Consider the following 26058-nt stretch of genomic DNA (forward strand, 5'->3'; position numbering starts at 1 on the left):
GCTCGCTCATCTCTAGCTAGGATATTGGAAAGCTTAGACTTGGATTTAGAGAAGCACAATTCTAGGTTCATTCAATGGAGGTTGAAATTGATTGAGATTTAGCAGTCTAATGAGAAATTTATCTAAATCAATAGACTGGGTTTTGACCTAACAGGTGATATGTTAAATGCTAGATATTGGAAATATCATTTGTCAGGAAAATTGTCTATTTCTGGTTTTGTTAAAACAAAAGTAAAAAAAAATTGATTAAAGCATAATCTGGCATATAGCTAATGCACAGAATAGGAGATATTCTCGACTTCTAAGTAACTCGCCCAACTTTTGTGTACCAGTTTCATAAGAATATTCATATCAAATAGTAAAAAAATAAAATGTCATTCGATTTAAATAAAATGCTTTTGAAAGATGCCAATTAAAATACATTTTGAAAATAATATGACAGTTTAATTAAAAAGTAAGACTATTCTTTCACAGAGGACTAACATTTAATTAAGGAGAGTGCTTTAGTAAAATGTCAACCATACAGAGTGTTCATTTCGGGTTTGGCAGTGAAGAGTCTCTAATAAAAAGTATATATTACATTTAGTATTGTGGAATTCATAAAAAAGGGTTTAGAACCTTTGTGCACCTGCACTGGGTTCCCAGAGGCAGTTTTTGATGCAATTTTTTTTTTTTTAAAGTATTGTCTGACTAAGAGCGCATTCAGACGACCGTAGATCGGCCGCGTATTCACGCCGGCCAATATATGACATCTCTCTCTGCAGGGGGAGGAGGCTGGAAGAGCCGGGAGCAGTGCTCTGAGCTCCCGCCCCCTCTCTGCCTCCTCGACACCCCCCTGCACTATTTTCAATGAGAGGCAGGACGAGGCAGAGCTAATTCCCGGAACTTAGCCCTGCCCCCGTCCCGCCTCTTCTCATTGCAAATAGTGCAGAGGAGTGGAGAGGAGGCAGAGAGGGGGCGGGAGCTCAGAGCACTGCTCACGGCTCTTCCAGCCTCCTCCCCTTGCAGAGAGAGACACCGTATATCGGCCGGCGTGAATACCCGGCCAATATACAGTCGTCTGAATGCGCCCTAAGTGTGCTTTTAGACAGAACGATTTATCGTTCGCACAAGCGAACTATGTCAGAGTTCACTTGTGCAGCCTGTTCATACCGGCAGATAAATTATTTGCTTGTTCGTTTACTAAATTCTTCAGTCATTCACATTCACAGTATAAGCGAATAAAACGAATGAATAATCGGTATTAAAACTAAACAGTTAGTGAACGAGCCAATAAAGACTTTGATGCCTGCATGAAATGAACAATGAATGATAAGCGAATGAATTATCATTCATTGTTCAACCGTTGGCAGTGTTTACACTGAACAATTATCGTTGAAAGTTGAACGATCTAGCGATTTTTTTAAACGATAATCGTTCTGCCTAAATGCACCTTAATGACAGTTTACACGGGACGACTGTTGTCCAAATAATCACTCGAAAGAGGTAACACATGAGAGTCGTTCTGTGTCAACATGGCCAGCAATAGGGTGACGAGCAATAATTCCTGTTGCATATTCAGAACTTCAAGTTTATGGCTTTTTAACATGAAAAACCAATAAGACTCTGCTTAACAGTTTCCTTCCATAATCCCCACCCCTGGATGGTCTCAATACTCTCTTGGTTGTACATACTTTCAAATTGCTAGTGTCACCATTGAAAAATATATGCTACTGCAAGAATTGTGATCCTCACCAACCCTGGCCAGGCTATATGAGGTGGCCTGGGATAGTAGGGATAAAGGAAACGGGCCAGTGGGCTTCACTACGCTGTTTCCGTTACTCTTGTAAATATCGATGGAACTTATGCACACAGTGTAACACAGCAAAGCTACGCTGTTTCTGTAACTCACAAGTTATGGGACAAGAGTAATTCGCATTGATGTCTATGGGAGTTCTTGTACGACTAGTATGTGGTGGAGGTTGTGGCTGCCTCCACCTGTTCATGCACGCCTGCCCATTTACCTTCTGTCCCTCCTACAGGACCATATAAATGGTATCCTACCCTCCCTGGTTTTATTTGTAGGCTTAGTCCCAAGAGAAATGCATTCTTAAAAAGGTAAGTACCCAAGTTTCCCAGGTTAAAGATTAGACCACCTGGTATTAGCGTTAGGACCCATCCAAAAGCTTGGTCACCTGGACGTTGGTAGACGGGCCAATATGATTTGATCAAATTATACACCAAGAACCTTGCATCATTTAATGTGGTTAGTCTGTTTACTGTAATTTGGTATATTTCTGATAACAAATGTAGTTGCTGTTGCCACTTTTTTGGTTTTTGCTTCTATGGGAGTTATAGACACAACGTAGCCCAGTCATGATCATCTGTATCTGTCCTTCCGATCACCTCATAAAGAGCGATATTCCAATCGCAGCCATGTTTAGGCTCAGATGGGAACTCCCCTTTAACAATATATTCACATACAGCAGGTTCACTGCAGAAACTTCTGAAATTGAAAAATCTATTCCATACATTTGGATAGAGGGTTTTTTCTGCAATCCACATTTAGATGAAACAGTCTAAGAAACTTCTGCATCAGATCTAGCACAGGTGAATAAACCCTAAGGAATATTGTCATAATAGCCTATTAGACAGAAAATCCTGCAGATTTTTAAATGCAAAAAAGCATAGTGGCAGCTTTTATCATTAAATGAGTTATTCAACCTTATAAAATTGATGGTCTAGCCTCAAGACAAGCCATCACTATCTGATCATTGGGGGTCCACCAGATTGGGATCCCCACTGTTCAACAGACTGAAGGTGCCGCAGCCCTTTTGCAAGTGCTGCAGTCTCTTTAATATTGACATCTGAGTATGAACCCATTTCTACTGCAGAACACTATATTATTTATAGTGGCCATTCTGAGTACTACATGCTTGTGACTTTCACGTCAAAGGAATAAGTCTGTAGTACATATGTCGCTATTAGAGACGGCGGGCAGGGAGCTGCGGGGGAGAGCGGGGAGGAACAGAGGGGAGATCTCGCTCTCCCTCTCTCCCCCCCCGCTCCCTCCTGCTGACAGCCGCTACTCACCGTTCCCCCGCGCCGGCACCCGAACCTTCAGTCTCGAGCGGGCAGGTACTCGCTAAAGGCAATGCTCGCTCGAGCAATTGCCTTTAGCGAGTATATTCGCTCATCTCTAGTCGCTATCAATAATATGGAGATCTGCAGAATGATCATGCTCACATGTTAACATTGATAAAGCCATGGCACTTGCAGAAGAGCCGTAGCCCCTTCAATCAGGAGAGCACCATGGCTCCAGAGCAGTGGACCCCCACCAACCAAATACTGATGGCCTTTCTGGAGGCTAGGCCTTCAATTTTACAAGGTTGGATAACTTCTTTAAGTGATACACCAAATTTTTATTGCCTGCCTGAATAAAACACCATTAGGCCCAGTCTTACATACTTTACTTGTCTTTCGCAAAGCAATACTTTTCCAGATAAGTAGCGTCTTGTACCCATACACAAAACTAAGTGCCAGAAATAAATGCTGCCTTTATTAGCAGTAATAAATCCCCAGACTATGGATTGGATGGGCGTTTCTAGTTCATTGTAGATATTTTGTATCCAACTGAGTTATGATCTATGTGTATGCAAATGGAAACGCTTCTTATAAAATATGTTGCGCAACATATAAAAATATAAAGTAATATATAAAATAAGTGGAGGGACAAATCGGGACAACTGCAATCGGCATGAATAATTCAGCACATCAGACAGGATAATAAAATACTTGTCACAAGTAATTCTTCTTCTTAGGTTTATCATCCGATAGATAATAGAACTATATTTATTCCTGGCATTTCGCAGTACACTCCCTGAAACAGCAATTATAGAAGCCGAGCAATTTAGTCAGCAAGACGCATTTAATATTGGTAAATAAAACAATTATATTCTAATATCTGATCACTCATCACCAGCCAACAAAATACGCATTCTCCACCCTGATCTGTCTGCTTGCTAGACTGAAGGTGTTAAACAAGATGAATTGACTACAGGATATGTGGAATGTGTTACTCAGACAGTTCACCATATCATTTGCAACATAATAACGCAAAGAAATGTGTAGGAAGACATTTAAATACCAGAACAGAAAGATCTGCTCCCAGTTAAAATTGATTTCGTCTGTGGAATCCTATTCTAGTGTCTGCTTTATTCAATGCTACCTGCTGCGAGGTCTGGGCTCAGGCCTTACTACAGGCTTCACACAGAAAAACAAAAGTCATAGAACTTTGCTCCATTACTTGAGCGCCTTTCACACGGAGCGATTTATCATTTGCACAAGTGATGATAGAGTTCGTTCATGCAGCCTGTTAAGTGGTTAGTTTTCTTGCCTTCCTCTGGATCAACAAGGGATGGGAGTGGGGGGGGGGGGGACAGATTGAACTGGATGGACATTGTCTCCCTTCAGTCTAACATTCTATGTTACTATGTAATACAGGCAGATAAATCGTTTGCTCACAAATCATTCAGTGGTTCACATTAACTGCATCGGTGAATGGGAACATCTAAGAGGATCGCTGTTAGAGGCTTATTAACACGAGCATATATCGGCTGGCCATAGAAAACGTCAGGTCGATATACACTACTGTGTGATGCACGGGGCGATGTATATGCCTCGTGTGGTGCAAAGTGTAAGCTCTCGCCTACGACCTGAAGGTTGCAAGTTCGATCCCCGCGTGATTCAGGTAGCCGGCTCAAGGTTGACTCAGCTACCATCCTTCCGAGGTTGATAAAATGAGAACCCAGCTTGGTGGGGGTAATAAATTACCTGAAAGCGCTGCAGAAGAAGTTGGCGCTATACAAATAACAAGATTTTTTATTTATATCCCGTCAGGCGGGGTAGACAGCTTACAGCTGCAAGGGGCGGAGAGAAGAAGGGGGATGGAGTTTAGCAGTCACGTCACACTGCTAAACTCCCTCTTACCTCCCTTCTCCTGCAGCTGTCATTGGCTCCCATAGGGCGCTTCTACGCTGCGGAGATACGCCCCTCTGCAGTGATGCATTGTAAACCAATGTATCAGAGGGGCAGCGTATATTGGCCAGGATGTGAAAACCCAGGCGATATACACCCGTGTGAATAAGCCCTTAACCTGCAACTATGTGTAAATGAGCAAATTATGATTTTATGCCTGCATAAAACGACGAACGAGAAGCGAACCAATTCTTGCTCATCATTCAACCGTTGGCCATGTTTACATTGAACAATTATCGTTCAAATTTGCATGGTACAACAATTTTTTTGAACGATAATCGAAAAGGGCCCTTATACATATTAAAACTGCGGGAAACAAGAACCTCTAAAAAGTCAAGAAAGAAAATCTTGCTTTCCTAGTCTTTAGTTGCACATCCATCAAACTAAAACCGAAAGAAAAAGGTGTTGCGTCATTTGTAACCACTTTTATGGTAGTTGGTTGAATTATGGAGAGTACAAAGATGAAGCATTTATCCAACATACACTGGACTTGGAAATCAAAATGTGACTGTTCATAGAAACGCTGACTGCATTTTTGTTTTTTTAATTAAATGGACCCCAGTTTCGGGACTGGACGGCAAAGATGGTATATTGCCTGCAGTTCTTCTCTGCATCCCCTCCAATGTGTAAGCTTTTGGCCCTGTTTTCAGCAGTCCAAGATGGCTGCTGCAATTTTCTAACTACCTAACGCACACTGCTCTCTGATTTGCCAGTGCTGATCACATGAGCAGCTGACTAATCAGAAAGCAGGTAGAGTGCATTAGTAGTCTAACACTACCAATGCATTGTGGGGATTAGGTAGTCTGAAGATTGCATCGGGCATCTTGTACAGCAGAAAATAGGACCCGGAACCAGCATGTCCAAGGGACAGCAGAGGAGAGCAACTGCAGGCAACCCCCCCCCCCCCCCTCCCAGGACTGAATTTTGTCCCAAAACTGGAGAGTCACTTTAACCAAAACTAGATTCTGATAACACGGCAATTTTTTCTTTGTTGAGGATTTATTCTTGGTTCTAGACTAACTGTACTGCACGGACATGCTGAGTCCTCCACAGAGAGACTTTTTTTGTCCCAGCTCTCCAAATGAAGATCCCGAGGGGAAATAGGAGACGTGGTAGACCTCCCTCAATTAGCATACAACTGCCTAGTAGGATATTTGAAAACGGGTTTGCTAATGCCAACTGTCGTTTTGAAGATGCAAATCTTAAAATGGTTGTATAAAGTTTAGGGAAAACAAGACTGCCCCCTTAGAGGAATAGCACCAGTCTTGTTCACAGGTCAGGGTCTGAGCGATTTGCTTGAATGTAGATGCATTTGCTCCATTTTTATTGCAGTTCAAGCTCATAAAATAAAATAAGTAGCAGCACTTGACCAATGGCCTCTGCATAGGACATAGATCGACCGACAGGTCTTTCTACAAAATGAAACAGATTTATGGATGAACCTTCTTCATTCTCCTGCCATAACATTTTCTTGGAATCTATATACAGAAGTATCCATCATCTAGACAGATCCATGTTACTATGTACACATAGCTACATAATTTGGAATTAAAGCCTAACCAGTCCATCCAGTTACTAATTGTAAATTTCTGATCTTTAACTAGAGGATAAGGTACTCAATTTTCAATAAGGAAAGTTCTTCCTCAACAAATAAAGAACAACATTCGATTTAACTATTGGCGCTATTCCTTTAATAGATGCGTCCCCTTCTCAATATTTAGTTTACTAACCTACGGAGCTCTAGAGCTGTATATAAAAAGGCTGGGATATACTAACAGCATCTAATTGGTGGTGGGTCAGACCGTTGTGACTCATTGATCGCTAGAATTAAGTGGCAGCAGGGCTAGGAAAGCATCATGCCACTTTGTCTTCTGTAAACTATGGGGAGCCATTGACTAGAAGACTGGAAGCCTAATTTTTCCAGTTATTAGGGCATTCACCTGAGATATCAGTCTATTGTCCGTGCTCAACACCATCTTTGCATTTAATACTCAGTCTCATTTCTCCTTCCCTAGCTACAAACAAGTCCCAGGACGTAAAAGTATGACGCACATCCACGGTATCAACGTGACGAAAGGAGAGAGGGACTAAAATAGGCAGGTGGCTGCTTACAATGTAGACAAAAGGAAGCCCTGCTGCATCTGAATAAGAGACACTAAGGATGTAGTTACAAAAACGTGAACGGCACCATTTTTTGTGATTGCCATAGTAACTGCTATAGACATAAAACAAGAAAAGTTGTAATTAATATTCACTGTTAATTTGGCTTTCATACGTCTTCCACGATAGCATCACTGGAGATTGACCCCTTGAACCAGCAAAACAGGAAACACAAAACAGGTTAAAAGGATCCTCCCCTTACTACCCTTCAGTGACTTCCCAATTACAGATGTAGCTAAGTTTAACTTAAGACTTAACAGTCTGTGATAACTTTCGTTTACCATTTTTAATTGCTTTAAAGTGGATTTTGATGTGTTAATATAACAGTAACTTTTGAATGGCTTAAAGGGGTTGTTCCACATCTAGCCATTTTGCTGCAGGAAACCATGCCATGCCATACATTGTGCAGTGGCCAAGGTTGAGCTGCAGGATGAGTCACATTTAGTTCAATAGGACACAGCCTGCAGTACCAACCTGGACCACTATGCAATGTACGGAGCAGTCTACTTCCTGCAGAAAAACAGAGTGTGGGACTAAGATAAATCATTTTAAATGGGTGGTCAGTTTTGATCCTATGAAGTTTTTTTTAAATGGTTTCCCCCAAGCTGCTTCTAGTCTTGTCCGTTATCTTTCTTCCTGTGTGATCATTTAGCACAGCAGAGAGGCTCTCTTCTGTCATTTGCTGACCGTTCAGCCCTGGCATGATGATGACTCATTCAGATTTTCACACCATCACTGTTAATCTTTCATTATCTTATCTTTTCGCAGCCTCAGTTACAATTTCCATATACATTACTCTGTCTGCACAATGCAAGGAATGCTTTCAGTGTATCTCACCTGCTGCTAGATTCATCCCATTTCTACCACTAAATGTTTGGCCTTTTTCAATTGGTAAATCCATGTCAAGGAACAACACTTTTTCTCTGCATTTGGATTTGAAAGGCTACGGTACGGATTCCCATTGATAGTAATGGGATGCGGGTTTGCCGTAGAGTTGGCACAGATACTGCTGTGTGAATATATCCTAAGTATCAGACGTTTGTCTGAGAGGAATATGTTTTAGGATCAACGTCAATCTTATTGGTATATTTACCTTCTGTATATACAATGCAGATGATTAGAGTTGTGGAATGATTAGATGAACGGTCTTGCCACCTGAAGCCCTAAAAGTGATTTCATTCTTGGCCAAGGGTGGCCTGTTAAAAGGCTCCCAGAGGCTACTTGTGTGTGGTGACCTCTTTTTCCACTTGTCTACAGCTTGTTGACCAGTAAAACATGACTGATGCAATCAAAGAGATTTTGCCCAATTAACAGAGTCTGAGAGGGGCGCATTATTGGAAATCAAGAAGCTGGTTGGTCCTATTGACAAATTGCTCACCGCCTGGGCCGTACTGACCAGACTGTTGTGAGGTGTTGGGACCAGTGGATTCTTAAGGGCATGAAAACAAGGCAACTGGGCTCAGGATGCCCTCAACAGACCACCAGTCGAGGGGATCCGTCTAACAAGCATAAACAGCTCCAACTGTTTTATTGTCCACCATCCAGAGATAGGTGGCACCATCGTTACATGCCCCTGTGCCTGTCTGAAACATTTCCAGGTGCTTGACTGAAAGACATTTAGTCTCATGGCGCCAATTATGTGTACTGCCTTTGACACCCATCAACACTTCCATTTGCAGTGGTGTTGTGAAGGACAAAACTGGGCTGCTACAGAGTGGAACCAATTTGTCTTTAGCGACTAATCCAGGTTTTGTTGAAGCACTGACGACAGTTCTGTTCATGTTTGCAGACCTAGGGGTGAGCGCCTTTGCTGTGGAGCAGCACACTGCCCCCACTGCTGGTGTAATGGTTTAGGGGTGGGCCATCACATACGATAGTTAGTCACCCTTAGTAGTGGTATAAGGGACAATGACAGCTCGGCGATATGTTCAGGACATCCTGCAGGCACATGTGTTCCTCTCATGGCGGCTTCCAAGAAGCATTTTCCAGCAGGATAACGCTTGGTCGCTCATACAAGGGGCTCACAGGAATGTCTCCAGAACATTACCACAGTTCCATGGCTGCCTGGCCTCCAGATTTATCACCAATAGAACATGTATGGGACCATCTGGGATGCCAAATTCGACAGCCTATGAGTCTGCACAATCTAAAGGCTCAGTTACAGCAAATGTGAGCTGATATGCCACAGGATACCATATGGAATTTGTATGCTTCCATGCCCGCCCATATCCCATCTTGTATCCAAGCTGGAGGCGGTCCAACAGGGTACTAGAACCTCCATCAAGGATTCAGCTTTCTGCAATAAATTATCCTTTTGTTCTGATATTGTAATTGCTTACTTACATCAACGTTACAATAACCCATAGAAAGTTTCATTCAATTCTGACAACTCCGAGGGTCTGTTTGTTTGTTTTTTTGGCAATGAGTGTATCTATTCTACCCTCCAAGATGTTTATATAGGGTCCATGAATAGATAAGGCCTTGATTTCACTTACCCTATGGGATTACGTTATTGCTACTAAGAACACAGCCTTTAAATGTGACCAACCTTAATCCAACCTTCTTCAAAGCCGGAAAGGTTTTCTGCAAGATCAGACATGATCCAGTTTAGATTCCAAAGGGAACAACATTTTTCAACAGAAGATGGAACCGTTATGCAGCCTCGAGGAAGATCTGAATCCAGCACTATTCTGGCAATTAAGTAAAAGACACTGCTTGGGGTAGCAAGCAGATTCTTTAAAGATACAGAGGCAGAGTCCTTTATCACCGAGGTAGTCCAGTATTTCAGGAATTTAACCCTTTTTAATCCAATTTGTATCCTGGTTTTCCTAGGGGGGCTTACTCTTTTTCTGCTGTTATACAATGGCGCTATATGCTGGCTAAAGCCAGTACTGCATGAGGTGACACGTTGGATAGGCTCTGACAGCAGAGAGGCTGGCAATATACAGTAAGAGAACCCCGACGGACGTCTTCCAACATCAAAGCTGTACAGCCTTAAATCATAATGTCTTTAGACGTCAGACAGTGAATTGGAGAGGGTTAAGATGCAGAGGATCTGGCTGCTCTTCAGCGCACCAGGGCAAGAAGTTGGTATGTGGAAGATGATCTTTTTCCAACCAGCATGAATAGTGGAGATGATTTGGTTTGTTAAGAGAATTCAGAAGTGAAAGAGACTTTTAGGGCTCATGTCCACGGGCAAAATATGATTTAAGATCCGCAGCGGATCTCCCGCATGCGGATCCGCATCCCATAGGGATGCATTGACCACCCGCGGGTAGATAAATACCCGCGGATCGTCAATAAAAGGGATTTTAAAAAAAATGGAGCATGGAAAAATCCGGACCATGCTCCATTTTCGTGCGGGGCTCCCGCGGGGACGGCTCCCGCGGGCTTCTATTGAAGCCTATGGAAGCCGTCCGGATCCGCGGGAGACCTAAAATAGGAATTTAAAGTATTTACCATCCGGCGCGGGCAGGGAAGGTCAGCTGTTCCTCACGGCCGCATCTTCCTTGCTTCGGCTCGGCGGATGTGCCCGGCGCATGCGCGCGGCACGTCGGCGACGTGCCGCCGGCGTCAGGAATTCATCCGCCGGCCGAAAATGAAGATCCGGCCGTGAGGAACAGCTGATCTTCTCCGCCCGCGCCGGATGGTAAATACTTTTAAATTCTTATTTTCGGCGCTCATGTCCGCGGGGCAGGAGGGACCCGCTGCAGATTCTACATGTAGAATCTGCAGCGGATCTGATTTTCCCCGTGGACATGAGGCCTTAGGATCCGAGCTGTGTGCATTGGTAAATACTTTTCTGTAGGGAAAAAAACCCAAACATTTATTTGTTAGGCCAGGCTCCCACAGCCATAAGTGGAAACATTCTGTGGGAAACATAGTATCTTACCGCTGTGGAGCAGCCGGCGGCCTGGTGTACTGCCGCGTACGGCAGCAAAGTTGTACTGCGCATTACTGCGTACCTCACAAACGCTGTCATGCACAGTTCACCTGTTTTTTTCTTTTGTTTATATTTCCATTGTAATTGCGTATAGGTGCGCGTATATACGCACCCATAGAAAACAATGGGCTCTATCGCATGCATATATGCAGCAAAGCAGAACATACGGTGTTTTTTTTTTTTTACACTCGCGTATTACATAATTCTGAGACGCTAATGTGAGCGGAACTGCATAAGGCAATGTAATTGATTGCCTGCAAGTTACCGCGTATCACACGTGTAATACGCGGTAATCAAATGCCTCTGTGAGCCTGGCCTTAATTAGGCTGCTGAAGAGGCTCTGAAAGCTTTCCAAAATATTTTTTTTATGGTTAGCCAAATGAGTATCTCGTGTTTAACGCTTTTGTCTTTTTCTACACACACTGTACCATGCTATTATTTTACTACATATCAGAATCCAGGCTGCTACAATAATTGTAGGGTTTTGATGCTTGGGAAGTTGACTGGAACCTGCATTAATAAAGAACTGACATCAGAAAAGGACCCAATGTATAAATCAAGCTCTTCTATTAAAAAATAAATAAAAAAACACTCATCAATAAAATTAACTGTAAATATACATCATCCAGGGTGTATGGAGCAGGCTCAGAAACTGGGTCCACTACATACTTAATAGATATCAGCTGTTTTTGACAGCTGAGAGCCGCTGACAACTATCACGATCTAAGCTAGCTCCGATCGCGGCTGCTGACTATTAAGATGTCACTGTCAAAGCTCCCTGCATCTCTAAACAGTCAGCCGGAAGAGGGGACCCCTTCGGCACCCCATCAGCTGCCTGTTGTGATCATAGGCTGCCTATGGGCTAGCATTGCAGTCAGGAGCCTACGGAAGGCTGCCAAGGCTCCATGCATAGTTGCACATCAACCACTGCCTGAGGCAGGGCTTTATAGACAATATTAGAAATCACTGTGTACTGCAAGCATTCACATGATCACAAGATCAATTTCCCTGTGAGGGCTAAACAATTGTACAAAAAGTTTTAATAGTTTTTGAAACAGTAAAAAAATAAACAATTAGGGAGTTCAAAAAACCCTTTTCCTACTTTACCCATAAAAAATCTAAACAATTAAAGAAGACCTACTTATTTGGTATTGCTGTGCTCATAATAGTCTGAACAATAAAATTATTACATGCATGGGAAGGGCCATAAAAGAACCCAAAAATGTGAATAAAGAGTGATTAAAAAGGATGTATGTATCCCAAAATGATACTAACAAAAACTAGGGCTCATGTCCACGGGGAAAATAGGATTTAGGATCCGCAGCGGATTTCCTGCATGCGGATCCGCACCCCATAGGGATGCATTGACCACCCGCGGGTACATAAATACCCGCGGATCGTCAATAAAAGTGATTTAAAAAAAAATGGAGCATGAAAAAATCTGGACCATGCTCCATTTTCATGCGGGTCTCCCGCGGGGACGGCTCCCGCGGGCTTCTATTGAAGCCTATGGAAGCCGTCCGGATCCGCGGGAGACCTAAAATAGGAATTTAAAGCATTTACTCACCCGCAGCGGACCGCGAAGCTCTTCTCTTCCTCACGGCCGCATCTCCCTTGCTTCGGCTCGGCGGATGTGCCCGGCGCATGCGCGCGGCACGTCGACGACGTGCCGGCGACGTGCCGCCGGCATCAGGAATTCATCCGCCGGCCGAAAATGAAGATCCGGCCGTGAGGAACAGCTGACCTTCCCCGCCCGCGCCGGATAGGTAAATGCTTTTAAATTCTTATTTTCGGCGCTCATGTCCGCGGGGCAGGAGGGACCCGCTGCAGATTCTACATGGAGAATCTGCAGCGGATCTTATTTTCCCCGTGGACATGAGGCCTAACTCTACCTGCAGGGGAAAAAAAAACAAACAAACAAACAAAAAAAACACACACACACCAGCCCTCACACAGCCCAATTGACAAAAAAAAAAAAGTTATGGGTCTCAAAATATGGTGATGTAAAACGTTTTTTTGTTTAACCTCTTAAGGGACAGGGTGTTTCAGTCCAAAACTACATAACACTTTCTAGGAATTCTACCCATTTGGAGGTTTTACTGCTCTTATTTTTTCTTTGACTAACAAAATTATTTTTGCAGCTTTTTTTTCTATGACTTATAGGGATTTTTTTTATCTCTTCTTTTTCCACTGTACTTTCCCCCCCCCCCCCCCCCCCCCATTTTTTAGTTTTATTAGGGGTTGAAAGTTTAAAAAAAGAAAAAGTTTAAAATCTGTTTATTTACGCTAAAATAAAATACAGGAATGGCTTACTCTTCTTTTTCAGAAGTTTTGATATAATTTGTAAAGGATGCATATGGCGACGGTTTAGGTTGGCGCCGGCTTGTTTTCTTTATAAGTATCATGTACACACAGCGACTGAGCGAGAAATCACTCAGTAGTCGCTTTTATTCAGCTCACTGACACGAAGCGACTAGCAAGCAGCTTATGACTCTGTGTAAACAGAAGTCGTTTAAGGTTTGAGCAACTGCCCGTTTGTCCTGAATGAAGGCGGGTGGCCAGAAGAGATCCCTGCTGCATTCGCCTTGATTCATTGAAGGACTATCGCTCCTCTGAAAAGGCACAGATGCCACAGTTGTTGGGGGTAAGTGTCGGGCGCTTATGCACCCAACAGTTGTCCAATGTGATGGTACCTTTAGTTAACGTTAGCCTCCCTACAGTTATGCTATTTTCTTTCCATGTTTACTACTTGTTCACCAACCTAAGGGGTTTCATCCAAAGTTTGGGTCTCTTCTTCAGACCCCTGAACATAGTATCCTGAAGAGATCGGGGTTCCTTGATGTTAAATATTCATTCTGCTTCTGATCACCTTGAATTGTGTATCCATGTTTTCAGCTTGAAAATTTCTCTTTCTAATCATAAGAATCTGGACATGTATCCTTCTCCACCTCATGACTACTATGAGACTGGAAATCTTTGAAATCAGGCTCTAAAACCTGCGCCCTTTTCTTCGATTTAAGCACAAGCTGGGAACAGAAACTATAACACTAAGAACAATGATTGTATTGCATCTTGAAATGTTATAAAGGGGTTTTTGAGGACTTTGATATTGACTGCCTTTCTTTATAATAAGCCATCAATATTAGCTTGATGGATGTCCAACTCCCGATACCCCAATGTTCAGGTGATTGAAGTGGCTGCAGTTTCGATGGTTCAGTCATGGAAGCATTATGTAAGAGGACTTACAAGTTGCTCGGATAATATTACTTATTGAGAGTAGGGCTAGCTTCGGATACGGCGGATTTGCCGTTCAAATTAGATACTGCAAATCTGCAACAATATTATAATACCAGCGGATCTGAATGTAGTGGGAGGGGGAGGGGGGTGAAGAAGAGAACTGGAACATGCTGTAAAATTTTAAAATCTGCAGCATGCTCATTAAGAAAAGCGATGGAATTTGACCACAGAACTCAGTCTGTGCTTGGATGATAATCTATGGATATTCTGCATGATATTACCACAGATATATTGCTAAAGTTACTATCAGATTCCATAAAAACAGTTAAGTAAAATGGTTAAAAGTTTTTTTTCCTCTTTGGACTTTGTTTTCTCAGGCAAACATGTTAAATGGGTTGTAGAATTTCTGTAAATCCAGCTCCCTATGGACCAACATAACCAATAGGCATATACTCTCCTCTCCACACAGTGTCCCATGCCGCTGCACCCTGTGATGTCACGTTTATAGGCTGCCCTAGCCTGTTTACGTGACATCACAGGCACTGCAGTCAATGACAGAGCTTTATTACATTAAACCTTGCAAATTCCCACACACCTTCAATGCCCTACTAATTAGCATCCTAAAAAGCTAAGATATAGCAAGTTTTTTGGTGGGTCATCCCACTGGAGAGTTGCTTTCTATTAAATCTATCCATTCTAGGCAATAAGGGGAGCACTATGGTAATTGGTGATCTTTCTCTAAAGTAACAACTGTGGAAAGAAGAACGGTATCTTCTGAGTGCACAAATTGATTTGTCGGTAGCACATCTCGCCTTGTAAACCGGGGATATACTGGCAACAATAATGGAAATTAATGGCCGAATTAATAATCCTTAAATCATGAACAGATGCCCAGTGTGAAAGATGCTTATCAACATGCTAAATTGATTGGTGCTCATTAGAGGCAATTTATCTGCCTATGGGCTCCCTCACACGGCCGGAGGCGATTTTAAGTGTGCTCGCCAGCACGGTAACAAGGTGTAGACGGGCGCACAAATCTAACATTTGTGCGCCCGTTCAGATGGTTTGGGTCCATCTGAGAGGCAGCTTAGCTCTGCTAAGCTGTCTCCCCCTTCCCTCCCTCTCGCTGGCTCACCTCCTGTCTCCTCCCCTCCAGCTGTTTGCAATGGGAGGGGGTGGAGCTCAGTTCCCACTCCCTCCCCACTCCTTGCTTGCAGCCAGCAATGGGAGGGGGCAGAGTTTAGCAGAACAGCTAATAAGCAGGACCACCACACCATGCGTGCTGGGGGAAGAGAGCTGATTACAGCGAATAACATTGTTACAGCTGTTCTCAGCTCTCAGGACAGCAAGCTGTGACTGCTGTCCATGGTGCTGAATGCTCCAAGGGGAGCCCATGGCTGAACAATGGAGCTAATTACAGAGCTCAGACCTACTGCTAGTTCTGTAACAGCTCCCAGAAGCTCATTTGCATGCAAATGAAGCTAAATACTAATAGCAATTAGTGCCTATTAGTACTTTATGCAAAACGATCACTAATCTTTCAATCTTTTGAAAGATATCGGTGTGTGTAAATGGGCCTTTACAGTAATGATGCATACTAATACACTGTGCACCAGGTAGTCAGAGAAGTGGTGGGCTTTGTTTGTCCAGGACTGGAGGGTTACTTTAACTAAAATGAATCAGCATTAATAATCAACTATACAATCAATTTGGTACAAGTTGTATACTTAACATCTATAGCTAGCAAGGTCAATGGGCTCACAGTAAATTGCTATTCATGACTCACCTACTAAATACAGTGAACATTTGCTATGAAACTGTTCTTCATAATGGAGGAAAAAAATGAAAATCTAGCCCAGAAAAGCATGGAAAAACACGGTGCAGAGCGACAGTGACCTTATGGAGAAGTCAACAGATTTTTGTAATGGAATCCAAGCGAAGCGCTGCAATATGAACATTGCAGTATTCTACACAGTGCTTTAGTTTGTTCTCATAATAAAAGCACACCTGACTCATTTGTGTTCAAAAGTTTCCTGCGCAGTATGTAAATGAGGAAAAGCAGTACGAGGACCACGTCTGTTCGTCACCTAAGTCTGCCCTTGTAGAATTCTTAGACATGGTGATGAAGAATGGCACAAGGTGCACCAAGACAGAATCTGCCCTTACCGACCGAGATATAGATGGCTGGGACCCTGCTCTATGACATTCATAGTGGAACATAAGGGCAGGGAATGTATCACAGCACATCATGGGTGTCATCTTGGCCCACCAGTTCTTGCTGCTGCTAGAGTTGATCCCCATTCACACTCCTCTTCTTCATGCTGCAGATACTGCGTCCTTCCCAGCTTCGAGTCTGAAGCCTTTGTCTGTTGGGTGCGTGTACACACCTGTCCCGATACTAAAGGGTCAGCAAGGGGCCTGGTTCATCTTTCCCCAACTTATCTCCACACAGACCAGACTCTATTCGGCATCTTTCCCCAAACGCTGCTTTCACACACTCGAGAAAATTGTGCAAGATTTCTGCATTGCAAGACGTATGAATATGAACTCAACGGAATCATACACAAAAGATTTTAAAAAAAATAAATTATATATATATGTAAATTGCACGTTCCCAATTTTTGTCTGTTTTATGCTGTCTTCAGAGAGGGTTGCAAAAAGATGGTAACATATTCCATTTAAGTTTTATTTAATGAAGTAAAAATAAAAAAATATATATATATAAACAGGGACTTGTTCACCGGCTGTGGGGTATATAGCCAAGTAGGCTGCGAACAGTGAAGTCTGCTGACAAGTTCATCATAAAACCAGGAGACCTCTCTTCTTTATAGTAATTACGTGAATAGGGACAAAGGCACAAGCAAGAACAATGGCCATAAATCTCAGTTGTCTGCATGAAAGACGGTACATAATGTTTCAGATTTATACCAGTTCAGAATAAACAGTCCGCAGCATTGTTCTGCACCAATTATTAGGCAGTCATTATGTGCGTGTGTTGTGGTGCTGAGATAATAATTGCCTCTATTTTATATCAACATTTTTACTGCCATTACTTGTTGTGGATGTTATTACCTTGATCTCCTGGCAAGAATTAAATCTCTAAACCGCAGCAAGAAAAATAAATTAAAAGTGTCAAAAAGTTCACAGTGGAGATCTTCAAAAATCCTGCTTGAATTAAGTCGTGAGGTCAAGGCCATAACCAAAAATAATATGTCACGCTTTAAAGGGGGTCGTACCAAAAACAAGATAAGTGATAAAAGTCTGATTGCTGGGGGTCTCACTGCTGAGACCACTGTTCCCTCTCTTCTAGTCATTGTGAGCGTACACCCACCTGCAGTGATGTGGAGATTGAATGGAGCTATGGTCACATATGAATGGTGCTGCTCCATTCATTTCAATGGAGCTGAGAGAAATAACTGACTTTGCCATCTTGGACAGTCCCATTAAAGAGGTTGTCTCGCGGCAACAAGTGGGGTTATACACTTCTGTATGGCCATATTAATGCAATATGTTAATTACAAATGTAATGTAATATACATTGTGCATTAAATATGAGCCATACAGAAGTTATTCACTTACCTGCTCCGTTGCTAGCGTCCCCATCTCCATGGCTCCGTCTAATTTCGCTGGCTTCTTGCTTTTTTAGACGCGCTTGCGCAGTCCGTGCTTCTGCCTGGTGAATGGGGCCACTCGTGCCGGAGAGCTGGTCACCGCGTCGTCATCGTAGCTCCGCCCCGTCACGTGTGCTGATTCCAGCCAATCAGGAGGCTGGAATCAGCAATGGAACGCACAGAGCCCATGGTGCACCATGGGAGAAGACCCGCGGTGCACCATGGGAGAAAACCGCAATGCATCCCTGGGAAAGGACAGGCGGCCATCTTAGGCAGAAGATTTTTAAAACTTCACATTTCAGCACATTGGTGAGTAGCAAGCGGCTTAAAAACCGCTTTAAATTGCTATTTTATGCCAGGGGGGTGACAGGGGGAATGGGGTAAAGTAAAATTTTGATGTTTGCCGTGAGACAACCCCTTTAAGGAAGAATGGAGCGGTACCTCGTATATTTTCACACCTTTAAATTGGAACATGAGAGCTAATTTGTTTCCACAGGGGTCATAGTAATATCTATGCCGTGCTGTGGAATATGCTCGTGCCAGATAAGGTAAAGTCCTCTGGTGCAAGCACCGAGTCGTAATCTACTTCTAGGGTGACGTCACATTGTGACATTTTCTTGGCTGTTTTTGCGGGGTGGTTTGCAATTGCCTTCCCTAGTCAGCAAGCTGGGTACTCATTTTACCGAACTCGTAAGGATGGAAAGCTGAGTCAACTTTGAGACAGCTACCTGAACCATGCAACCTTCAGGTCGTGAGTGAGAGCTTAGGACTGCATACTGTCCCACACAAAGCCCATGAACCATATAAGCAACAGAAAATACATACATCTAATTAAAAAAAACAACAATAAATATACATCGACCTCTACTATGACAAAGCTGCATGTATCAAACACAGGTCTCATCACGAGACAACCACAAGGACAGCCAAAGCAATAGTCTGCATAGATGTGCATTTGTTTCAGCAAGTGTTCTGTCAAGTTGTCCAAACTCAAGTAACTCCTTATTTATCTTTACGACATGACACACTTGGCTGTAATCATATTCTGTAATATAAGGTATATAAGTGGCAGAGATGCAGTGGTGACATCACATATCCTTGCCCTGTCAACCTGTAAGAATTTAAAAGACACCTTTGATGGATGGATGAGTTTTGTTCTACAGTAAAAGAAAAAGGCTGACAGTATTCAGAGGAATGCAGAAGTTAAAATAGAACAATGACTCTGCCTCTGTTCTATATCCATCTGCTTCAGTCACTATAATCATACACTGCAACACCTGAGCAATATAAAGAGATTATAATGTGGAATATATTGCAGCTTTAATAAACTGCACTTTAAAAAAATCTTCGGGAACAAAGTCTGTCCAGGGATCAGAGGAGAGAATTAGATTAGCTGGCGTCATCCTTTCTAAACATTCAGCCACAGATTTGCCTGTTCCTGGAGCTCCTCATCATTGTTCCAGGATATGTTCATGGAAAACCCCTTTAACTTTTTTATATAGGCCATTTAAACAAACTTTATCATGCGTTCTCTCAATCTCTTCTATAATACACTGCAATATTTCTGCATTGCAACACATTATGTTCATCAGCATGATGCTCACAGGCATCTTATTAGACCCTGCCGTTGGCAAGGCCCAATAGGTATACTGAGAAGACAGACCTAGGGTCCATTGTTAGAGTCTTGGCTGCCAAAGCAACCTATCGGCACACTGTGCCCTCACTCTAGCCACTTAGAGGCTGCGGTCACTTGATTGAATTAGGGGATTTCACCATTGGGGAAGAATTCTGGTACCAATATGAGGGACACATGTGTTCGATATATCCATGCACTACCTTGCTTAGTTTAAAAATATACTAAAGTGGTGCCTTGGGTTAAGAGTTTAATTTGTTCCGTGATGGAGCTCTCAACCCAAAACACTTGTAAGTCAAATCAATTTTCTCCATTGAAATTAATGGAAAAGCCATTAATCCGTTCTCGATCGTGGAGCTCTCCCACTAATTTCAATAGGGATGGCATTGCCCCATTAAAAGCAGTAGGACGCCAGCACTCCCGCAGTGATTTTCGGGGATTTTACTACAGCTAGGGATGATTTTTCAGGGAAGGGCTTATATTTAAAGCTCTTCACTGAAAAATCACTGCAGGGGTTGCCGGCAGCCTATTGCTTTCAATGGGGCCACTGGCAGCTTGTAACCCAAGTTTTTGCTCTTAAATCAGAGCAAAAATTTGGGAGAGCCTGCTCTCAAGTCAAAAAGCTTGTAAGCTGAGGCACTCTTACCCCAAGGAATCACTGTACTTTGTATACTGCAATTTTATTCATGATGCTCCAGACAATAGGATCCCACAATGAACTAACACCCCTACGTTACTGTTTCTTTATAAGACTAATCTTAGCAGTGAGACTACAGTACACATAGAACAACCCCTGAAATACTCAGACTGTTATACATCAAATATTCAATATATGGGTATGTCAAACAGAGCAGAAACACTCTGGATATTCCATCCAGGTTTATGGGTGAAAAGTCCACAGCTTATTACAGCAGCATCACAGTGAACATCTACAAGCTATGGGAAAATATCCACGTGTAAGTTAACAAGCCAAGCAGATTTAAAGTATGCAGCCCGTCAATTCTGCAGACTTTTCAGCAGAATTCACCCCTTGTAATGTGTGGGGTAAAATCCACTGGATATCCACATGTAGCTTTCAGCTCAAATTCCTTAACGTATTTTTCTGTCCTATCTTACATACCCTTAAATTGAACTTCAGCTCTTCAAGAAATATCAAGTAAAAGAGATAAGAACAATATAAGTTATTCTTTAGTGATCCATTAGAGAGGACTTCTACCTAAAATGGTTAAGATGGAATCACACATTTTGGCATTTTTTTGGCAATTAGTTGAGCCAATCACAGGAGGTATAAAACAAAGAAGCATTAGTTTCCTTTATACATTCCTTTTTTTGGATCCACCCCTTGTTTTGGTTAAAAACAGGCCACAAAAACAGCACATGTGCTTCCAGCCTAAGGCCATACTGACAAGATGAGGTTTTCCAATGGAAAAAACAATTGGGCAGAAAATTTGCACCAGAAACCTGAGGCGGACTACAGATTTACAGCAACCAATCCAGGGCTGAACAAGCTCTGCGCCGTATTTAAAGGGTTGTGCGAAGATCTGGTCATATACCCCATTAGGGATATGATCGTCATAGACCTAGAATGGAGAGAGAATTTTCAAGAGCAACTACATTTTTCCCAAAGCAGCCGCTCAAGAGGAATGGAAATGTCTGACTGGCTGTGGCTTTGGCCGACAAAGTCGGGGATGCCCAGAGTCATCAGTTAGTCCCCTTGGGTGCTGCATTCTGAAAGGGGTTGTCTCTGATGAAACAGCCCATTTAAAAGAGTTCTTATAGGTACTCCTAACCATCAAGAAGCATCTGCACATATTATTAGAGAATGTTATAACTGCCCTACCATAAAATTGGTTGTCTCATTACAGACCTCAAAGAGGTTGCGGCTGTTAAACTATTTTTTTTTTTTTTAAATAGATCCAAATCTGTTGAAAGAAAAAAGTAGCGGTACTTACTTGTCCTCACCCCTGGCAACCCAGTGATGCAAGCCTGCAGTCCTCCCAGTGTGTTTTGGAACAGGTACTACCTGGCTGCTGCAGCCAATCAGAGGCCACAGCAGTCGGGTGCTATTCTCCGGGCATCACCACTCAGAGCCATGATGCCAAGAAAACGCTGTGGCCTCTGACTGGCTGCAGTGGTCAGGTGGCAGCTGTTCCAACAAACACTGGGAGGACCGCGGGGCTACAGAATTGGATCGCCAGGAAAAAGGATGGGTAAGTACCGCTGCTTTTATTATTTTAAGAAATTTAGATTTTTTTTTTTAATTGTTAAACACCCAGACAACCCCTTTAATGGCATTTTGATAGGATATACAGTTTATGTCCAACTGGAGGAAGTGTGACATTCTCAGATTTTTTGCAATGGCTAATTGCAAGTGAACAGAACACTTTATTTTAGGTCACGTAATAGGTTACTATTAGTGCACATTTGTGAAATTGCACTTCAATCCAACACAATCATTATGTGCAACAATTAAAATGGAGCAGATCTACTAACACTTTTTAATGGTTAGACAGTACAAATTAATACCCCATTTACGCTGAAAGAGGATCGCTGAAATGATAATTTGAGTGACAGTTTTGAGTGATCATCTTTGATTAGTTTATAGTAGCTAAGTAGCTACTAAAGAGCTATGCAGGTGGAGCGGGACTCCCCTGCTATCGCTCGGCAAACAATACAGCTGTTCTGCATAAGCAAACAGCTGTATAGTTCTCCGCGATTACAGCTCACATCCCCCGCTGTGAACTACCAGCAGGGCACAGGCTGTAAGAATCTTATCAGCGCTGCCGACTGTGAAAACAGCCTGCACCGCTGATAAGAGTTCATAGCTCAATTCAAGAAAACCAGAATTGAGCGAGGAACAACTTTGCACGAGAACTGCATGATGTACGTGCATTTAGATACAATGATTATCGCTGGAAAGACAGCTTTGAGCGAATTTTGAGCGAGAATCGTTTGGTTTAAATGGGCCTTTAGAAAGACAGCCTTTAACATGCATCAGATCTATCACAGCGTGTCTGCTCCATGATAAATCTGGCGTATCTTTAGACTGCCTAGTCCATGTTTATACCACCCATATAGCTACCTCTAGTCTTAGGACAAAATTTGGGCTAAATGTTTTGCAGGAAAAGGCACACAACCATTTCCCATGAAGCCACACCCCCTTTTTCAGACTTTACTAAAAATAGTGTATAAAATACATCATAAATGTGGTGCTATGCATTTAAGTCAGCTTTTTGGCCCAATTTGCGCCAAAAACTTGCACATTTTCAATATTAAATCTGCCCCATAGTGTAATATCACTGTGGAGCCATGTTCTAAAGTGCTTCGTTTTTATGTAACTTCCCATAGACTACAAGAGAGTAGACTGCTGACGGTACCCCACTTCCCCTCCCCTTTACAGCCACATTCTAAGGTGCAACAGGAGATCCAGTGGTGGAACCCCCACCTATCAAACACTTGTGTTGTATCCTCATAGGTTATACCCCCATCGCCTTTTTAGACAGTATTGCCACTTGATTCAGATTGGTAAAGCATAAGTGTACACAAATTTGATCTAGATTTCAAAGGAGTTATTTGAGATAATTAAAAAGCTATAAATCACCCACATTATGGTGTTGCCCAGGAAAATACTACAGTATTAATGATCTATTCTCAGGATAGGTCATTAATAGTTGATCAGCTGGGGTCCCAATAGCAGACCGCAGCCAATCAAACACCTGCTGTCAGTGCCGCTACTCACAGGGGTCGGAGCGGAAGTTGCCACTCCAACCCCAGTGTAGTGGTCAGCACTTGGAACTGTAGGCGCAGCTCATTAAAAAAAAATCAATGGCAGCTACACCTGCAGTTACAAGCGCCAAACACTACACCAGGGTCGGAGCAGTAGCTTCTGCTCCAACCTGTGTTTTGGGACACTGAGAGCTGATCATCTGGGGTCCCAAACAGCAGACTCTAGCTGATCAGCTATTGATGACCTGAGGTTTTTCAGGAAAAAAAAATACCTTAATTGCCTGCCACCTCCCTGCTTGCCAGGCATTGTTTACATGGCTGCAGCAGTGATGTGCCTGCATACCCAATCATGACCTCAGCGTTACACGGCACGAGACCACTGAAGCCAGTAATTGGCTGCAGTGTTCACAAGCGGTCTTTGAGCACATTGCTGCTGCAGCCTTGCAAACAGCACGGCAAGTGATTGAATGGGCGAGTATAGATGCTCCCCCTCTATTTCTTAAACCACATTCCTTGACATTAGTTAGCGTTTTAGTTATCGCAGAAAACCCCTTTAATGAATAAATAATATCCTCCATCCATGAAACAGTTGACTACAATGGTTATAGCATGTAGTATAGTAATGATAGTTAATTACCATAGTCCGCTAGGCATCAATAGAGCAGTTCATAAAGTTATAGAATATCATGTATCAATGGAGCACTTCATTTTAGAATGTCCTCTATCACGTGAGCAGCTTATTACAGAACTGTCAGGAAGCATTTCATTATAGACCGTTCTGTAATAATGCAGGTGGTCAGTATAGAATGTTCTAGATCAGCGTTTCCCAACTCCAGTCCTCACCACCCCCCAAACAGGTCATGATTTGAGGATATCCTAGAGAGAAAACACCTGTGGCAATACTTACATCACCTGTATAATACTATGGAAATCCTGAACACACGACCTGTTGGGGGATCTAGAGGACTGGAGTTGAGAAACACTGTTTTATATTAATGGAAGGGTTCAGTAGCAGATTAGTTCATTATAACGAATTTTTCCCATAGAAAAAGGAGGAGCTCATTAAAGAAAGCTGCATATCAATGGAGCAGCTGATTATAGAATAGCGTATGTTTATGGAGTGGCTAATTATAGGATGTTCCCTACTAATAAAGTAGTTTATGATAGAATGTCCTGAATTAAGAATGTGGTTCATGTTAGAATGTTCTGTATGGCGGAACTGTTGATTATGGAAAATTCTATAGTTATGGACCTATTTGCCAGAATGTGTTTTGTTAGAATAGAACAGCCCACTATAGCATGTTGTATTACAACACAGCCGACCATCACAGACATTTGTGCTACAATACCGCTCATCACTATACAGAGTTATGTTATATAACAGCTTGTCACTATTGAATCTTGTGTTATGATACGGTTGGTCACTATTGAATGTCATATTATATAACAGAGCTGATCAAGGGGTCACTACTGACTGCTGTGTTATTATACCGCTAGTCACACTATACAGTGATGCGATACAACTGCTCACACTATCCAGTGGCGTGATACACCGCAGCTGGTCACTATCCAGTGGCGTGATACACCGCAGCTGGTCACTATCCAGTGGCGTGATACACCGCAGCTGGTCACTATCCAGTGGCGTGATACACCGCAGCTGGTCACTATCCAGTGGCGTGATACACCGCAGCTGGTCACTATCCAGTGGCGTGATACACCGCAGCTGGTCACTATCCAGTGACGTGATACACCGCAGCTGGTCATACTATACAGTGATGAGATACACCGCAGCTGGTCACTATCCAGTGGCGTGATACACCGCAGCTGGTCACTATCCAGTGACGTGATACACCGCAGCTGGTCATACTATACAGTGATGAGATACACCGCAGCTGGTCACTATCCAGTGGCGTGATACACCGCAGCTGGTCACTATCCAGTGACGTGATACACCGCAGCTGGTCATACTATACAGTGATGAGATACACTACAGATGGTCACTATACAGTGATGTGATACAATACAGCTGGTCATACTGTATAGTGGTGTGATAATAGAATGAAGCAATATAACGGTGACAGAAGGCTTAGTGGGAAAAGTTGCATGAGCCTCCAGTGAGGTTGGCACAGGTAGTAATGAAATAAGTGAGCTGGATGTACTGAGGGCATCCTGGTAATCCGCGCTAGGCACCAGTGCTATTATCAGCTACTCACCCCATGGTGCCCCCGTGCCAGGCAGCTGCCTCTCACTAGCAGGCGGACTGTGTGTGGTCTCCCGGGGATCAGGATCTCTCTCATCAGCTGCTGTTAAGTCCTCATCGGTTCCTGCCGGCTGACAGCGGTAATGATGGCAGCGGAGCTCCAGAGGACTTAGTACCCGCAGAGGTAGAGGATGCTGCCCGCTGCCATGCCTCTCACTGCCGGTACTGAGCGATCCTCTCCGTCGGAAGTGTGTAGGAAGAGATCGTGGACTCGGAGCAGACACAGAGCGGATCCCACCTGCCTCCAGCGGCAGCCGCCCACATGGAGGAGGGCCGGAGCGCTGAGCCTGCCTACGCCTGCCAGCCGAGTGTCAGCCTCACTCCCAGTAGGTGAAGCTTACAGGGAGCCGCTCTGATCCGGGTGTCCCGTAAGCCCTAGGGTCACCTGTAATCCTGAGGCGGACAATCACCAGCAGCCACAGATCAGCCGTATTACTAAATTCACATCTACTGGTAGAGGTGCCAGAGATGT

At 43.2% G+C, this 26058-nt stretch overlaps 1 protein-coding gene across 1 annotated transcript in view; it reads right to left on the bottom strand.

Annotated features, from left to right (window-relative positions):
- Positions 1 to 25839, bottom strand: part of HOMER2 (homer scaffold protein 2) — a 167871-nt gene extending 142032 nt beyond the window's left edge. Inside the window, exon 1 of the mRNA XM_066592666.1 lies at positions 25540 to 25839. Within this exon, the coding sequence (XP_066448763.1) occupies positions 25540 to 25544 (5 nt within the window). The 5' untranslated portion in view covers positions 25545 to 25839. The remainder of the gene's footprint in view (positions 1 to 25539) is intronic.
- Positions 25840 to 26058: the final 219 nt, after the last annotated feature.

Source organism: Eleutherodactylus coqui, chromosome 2, assembly GCF_035609145.1.
Source record: "Eleutherodactylus coqui strain aEleCoq1 chromosome 2, aEleCoq1.hap1, whole genome shotgun sequence".
Classification (NCBI taxonomy): Eukaryota; Metazoa; Chordata; class Amphibia; order Anura; family Eleutherodactylidae; genus Eleutherodactylus; species Eleutherodactylus coqui.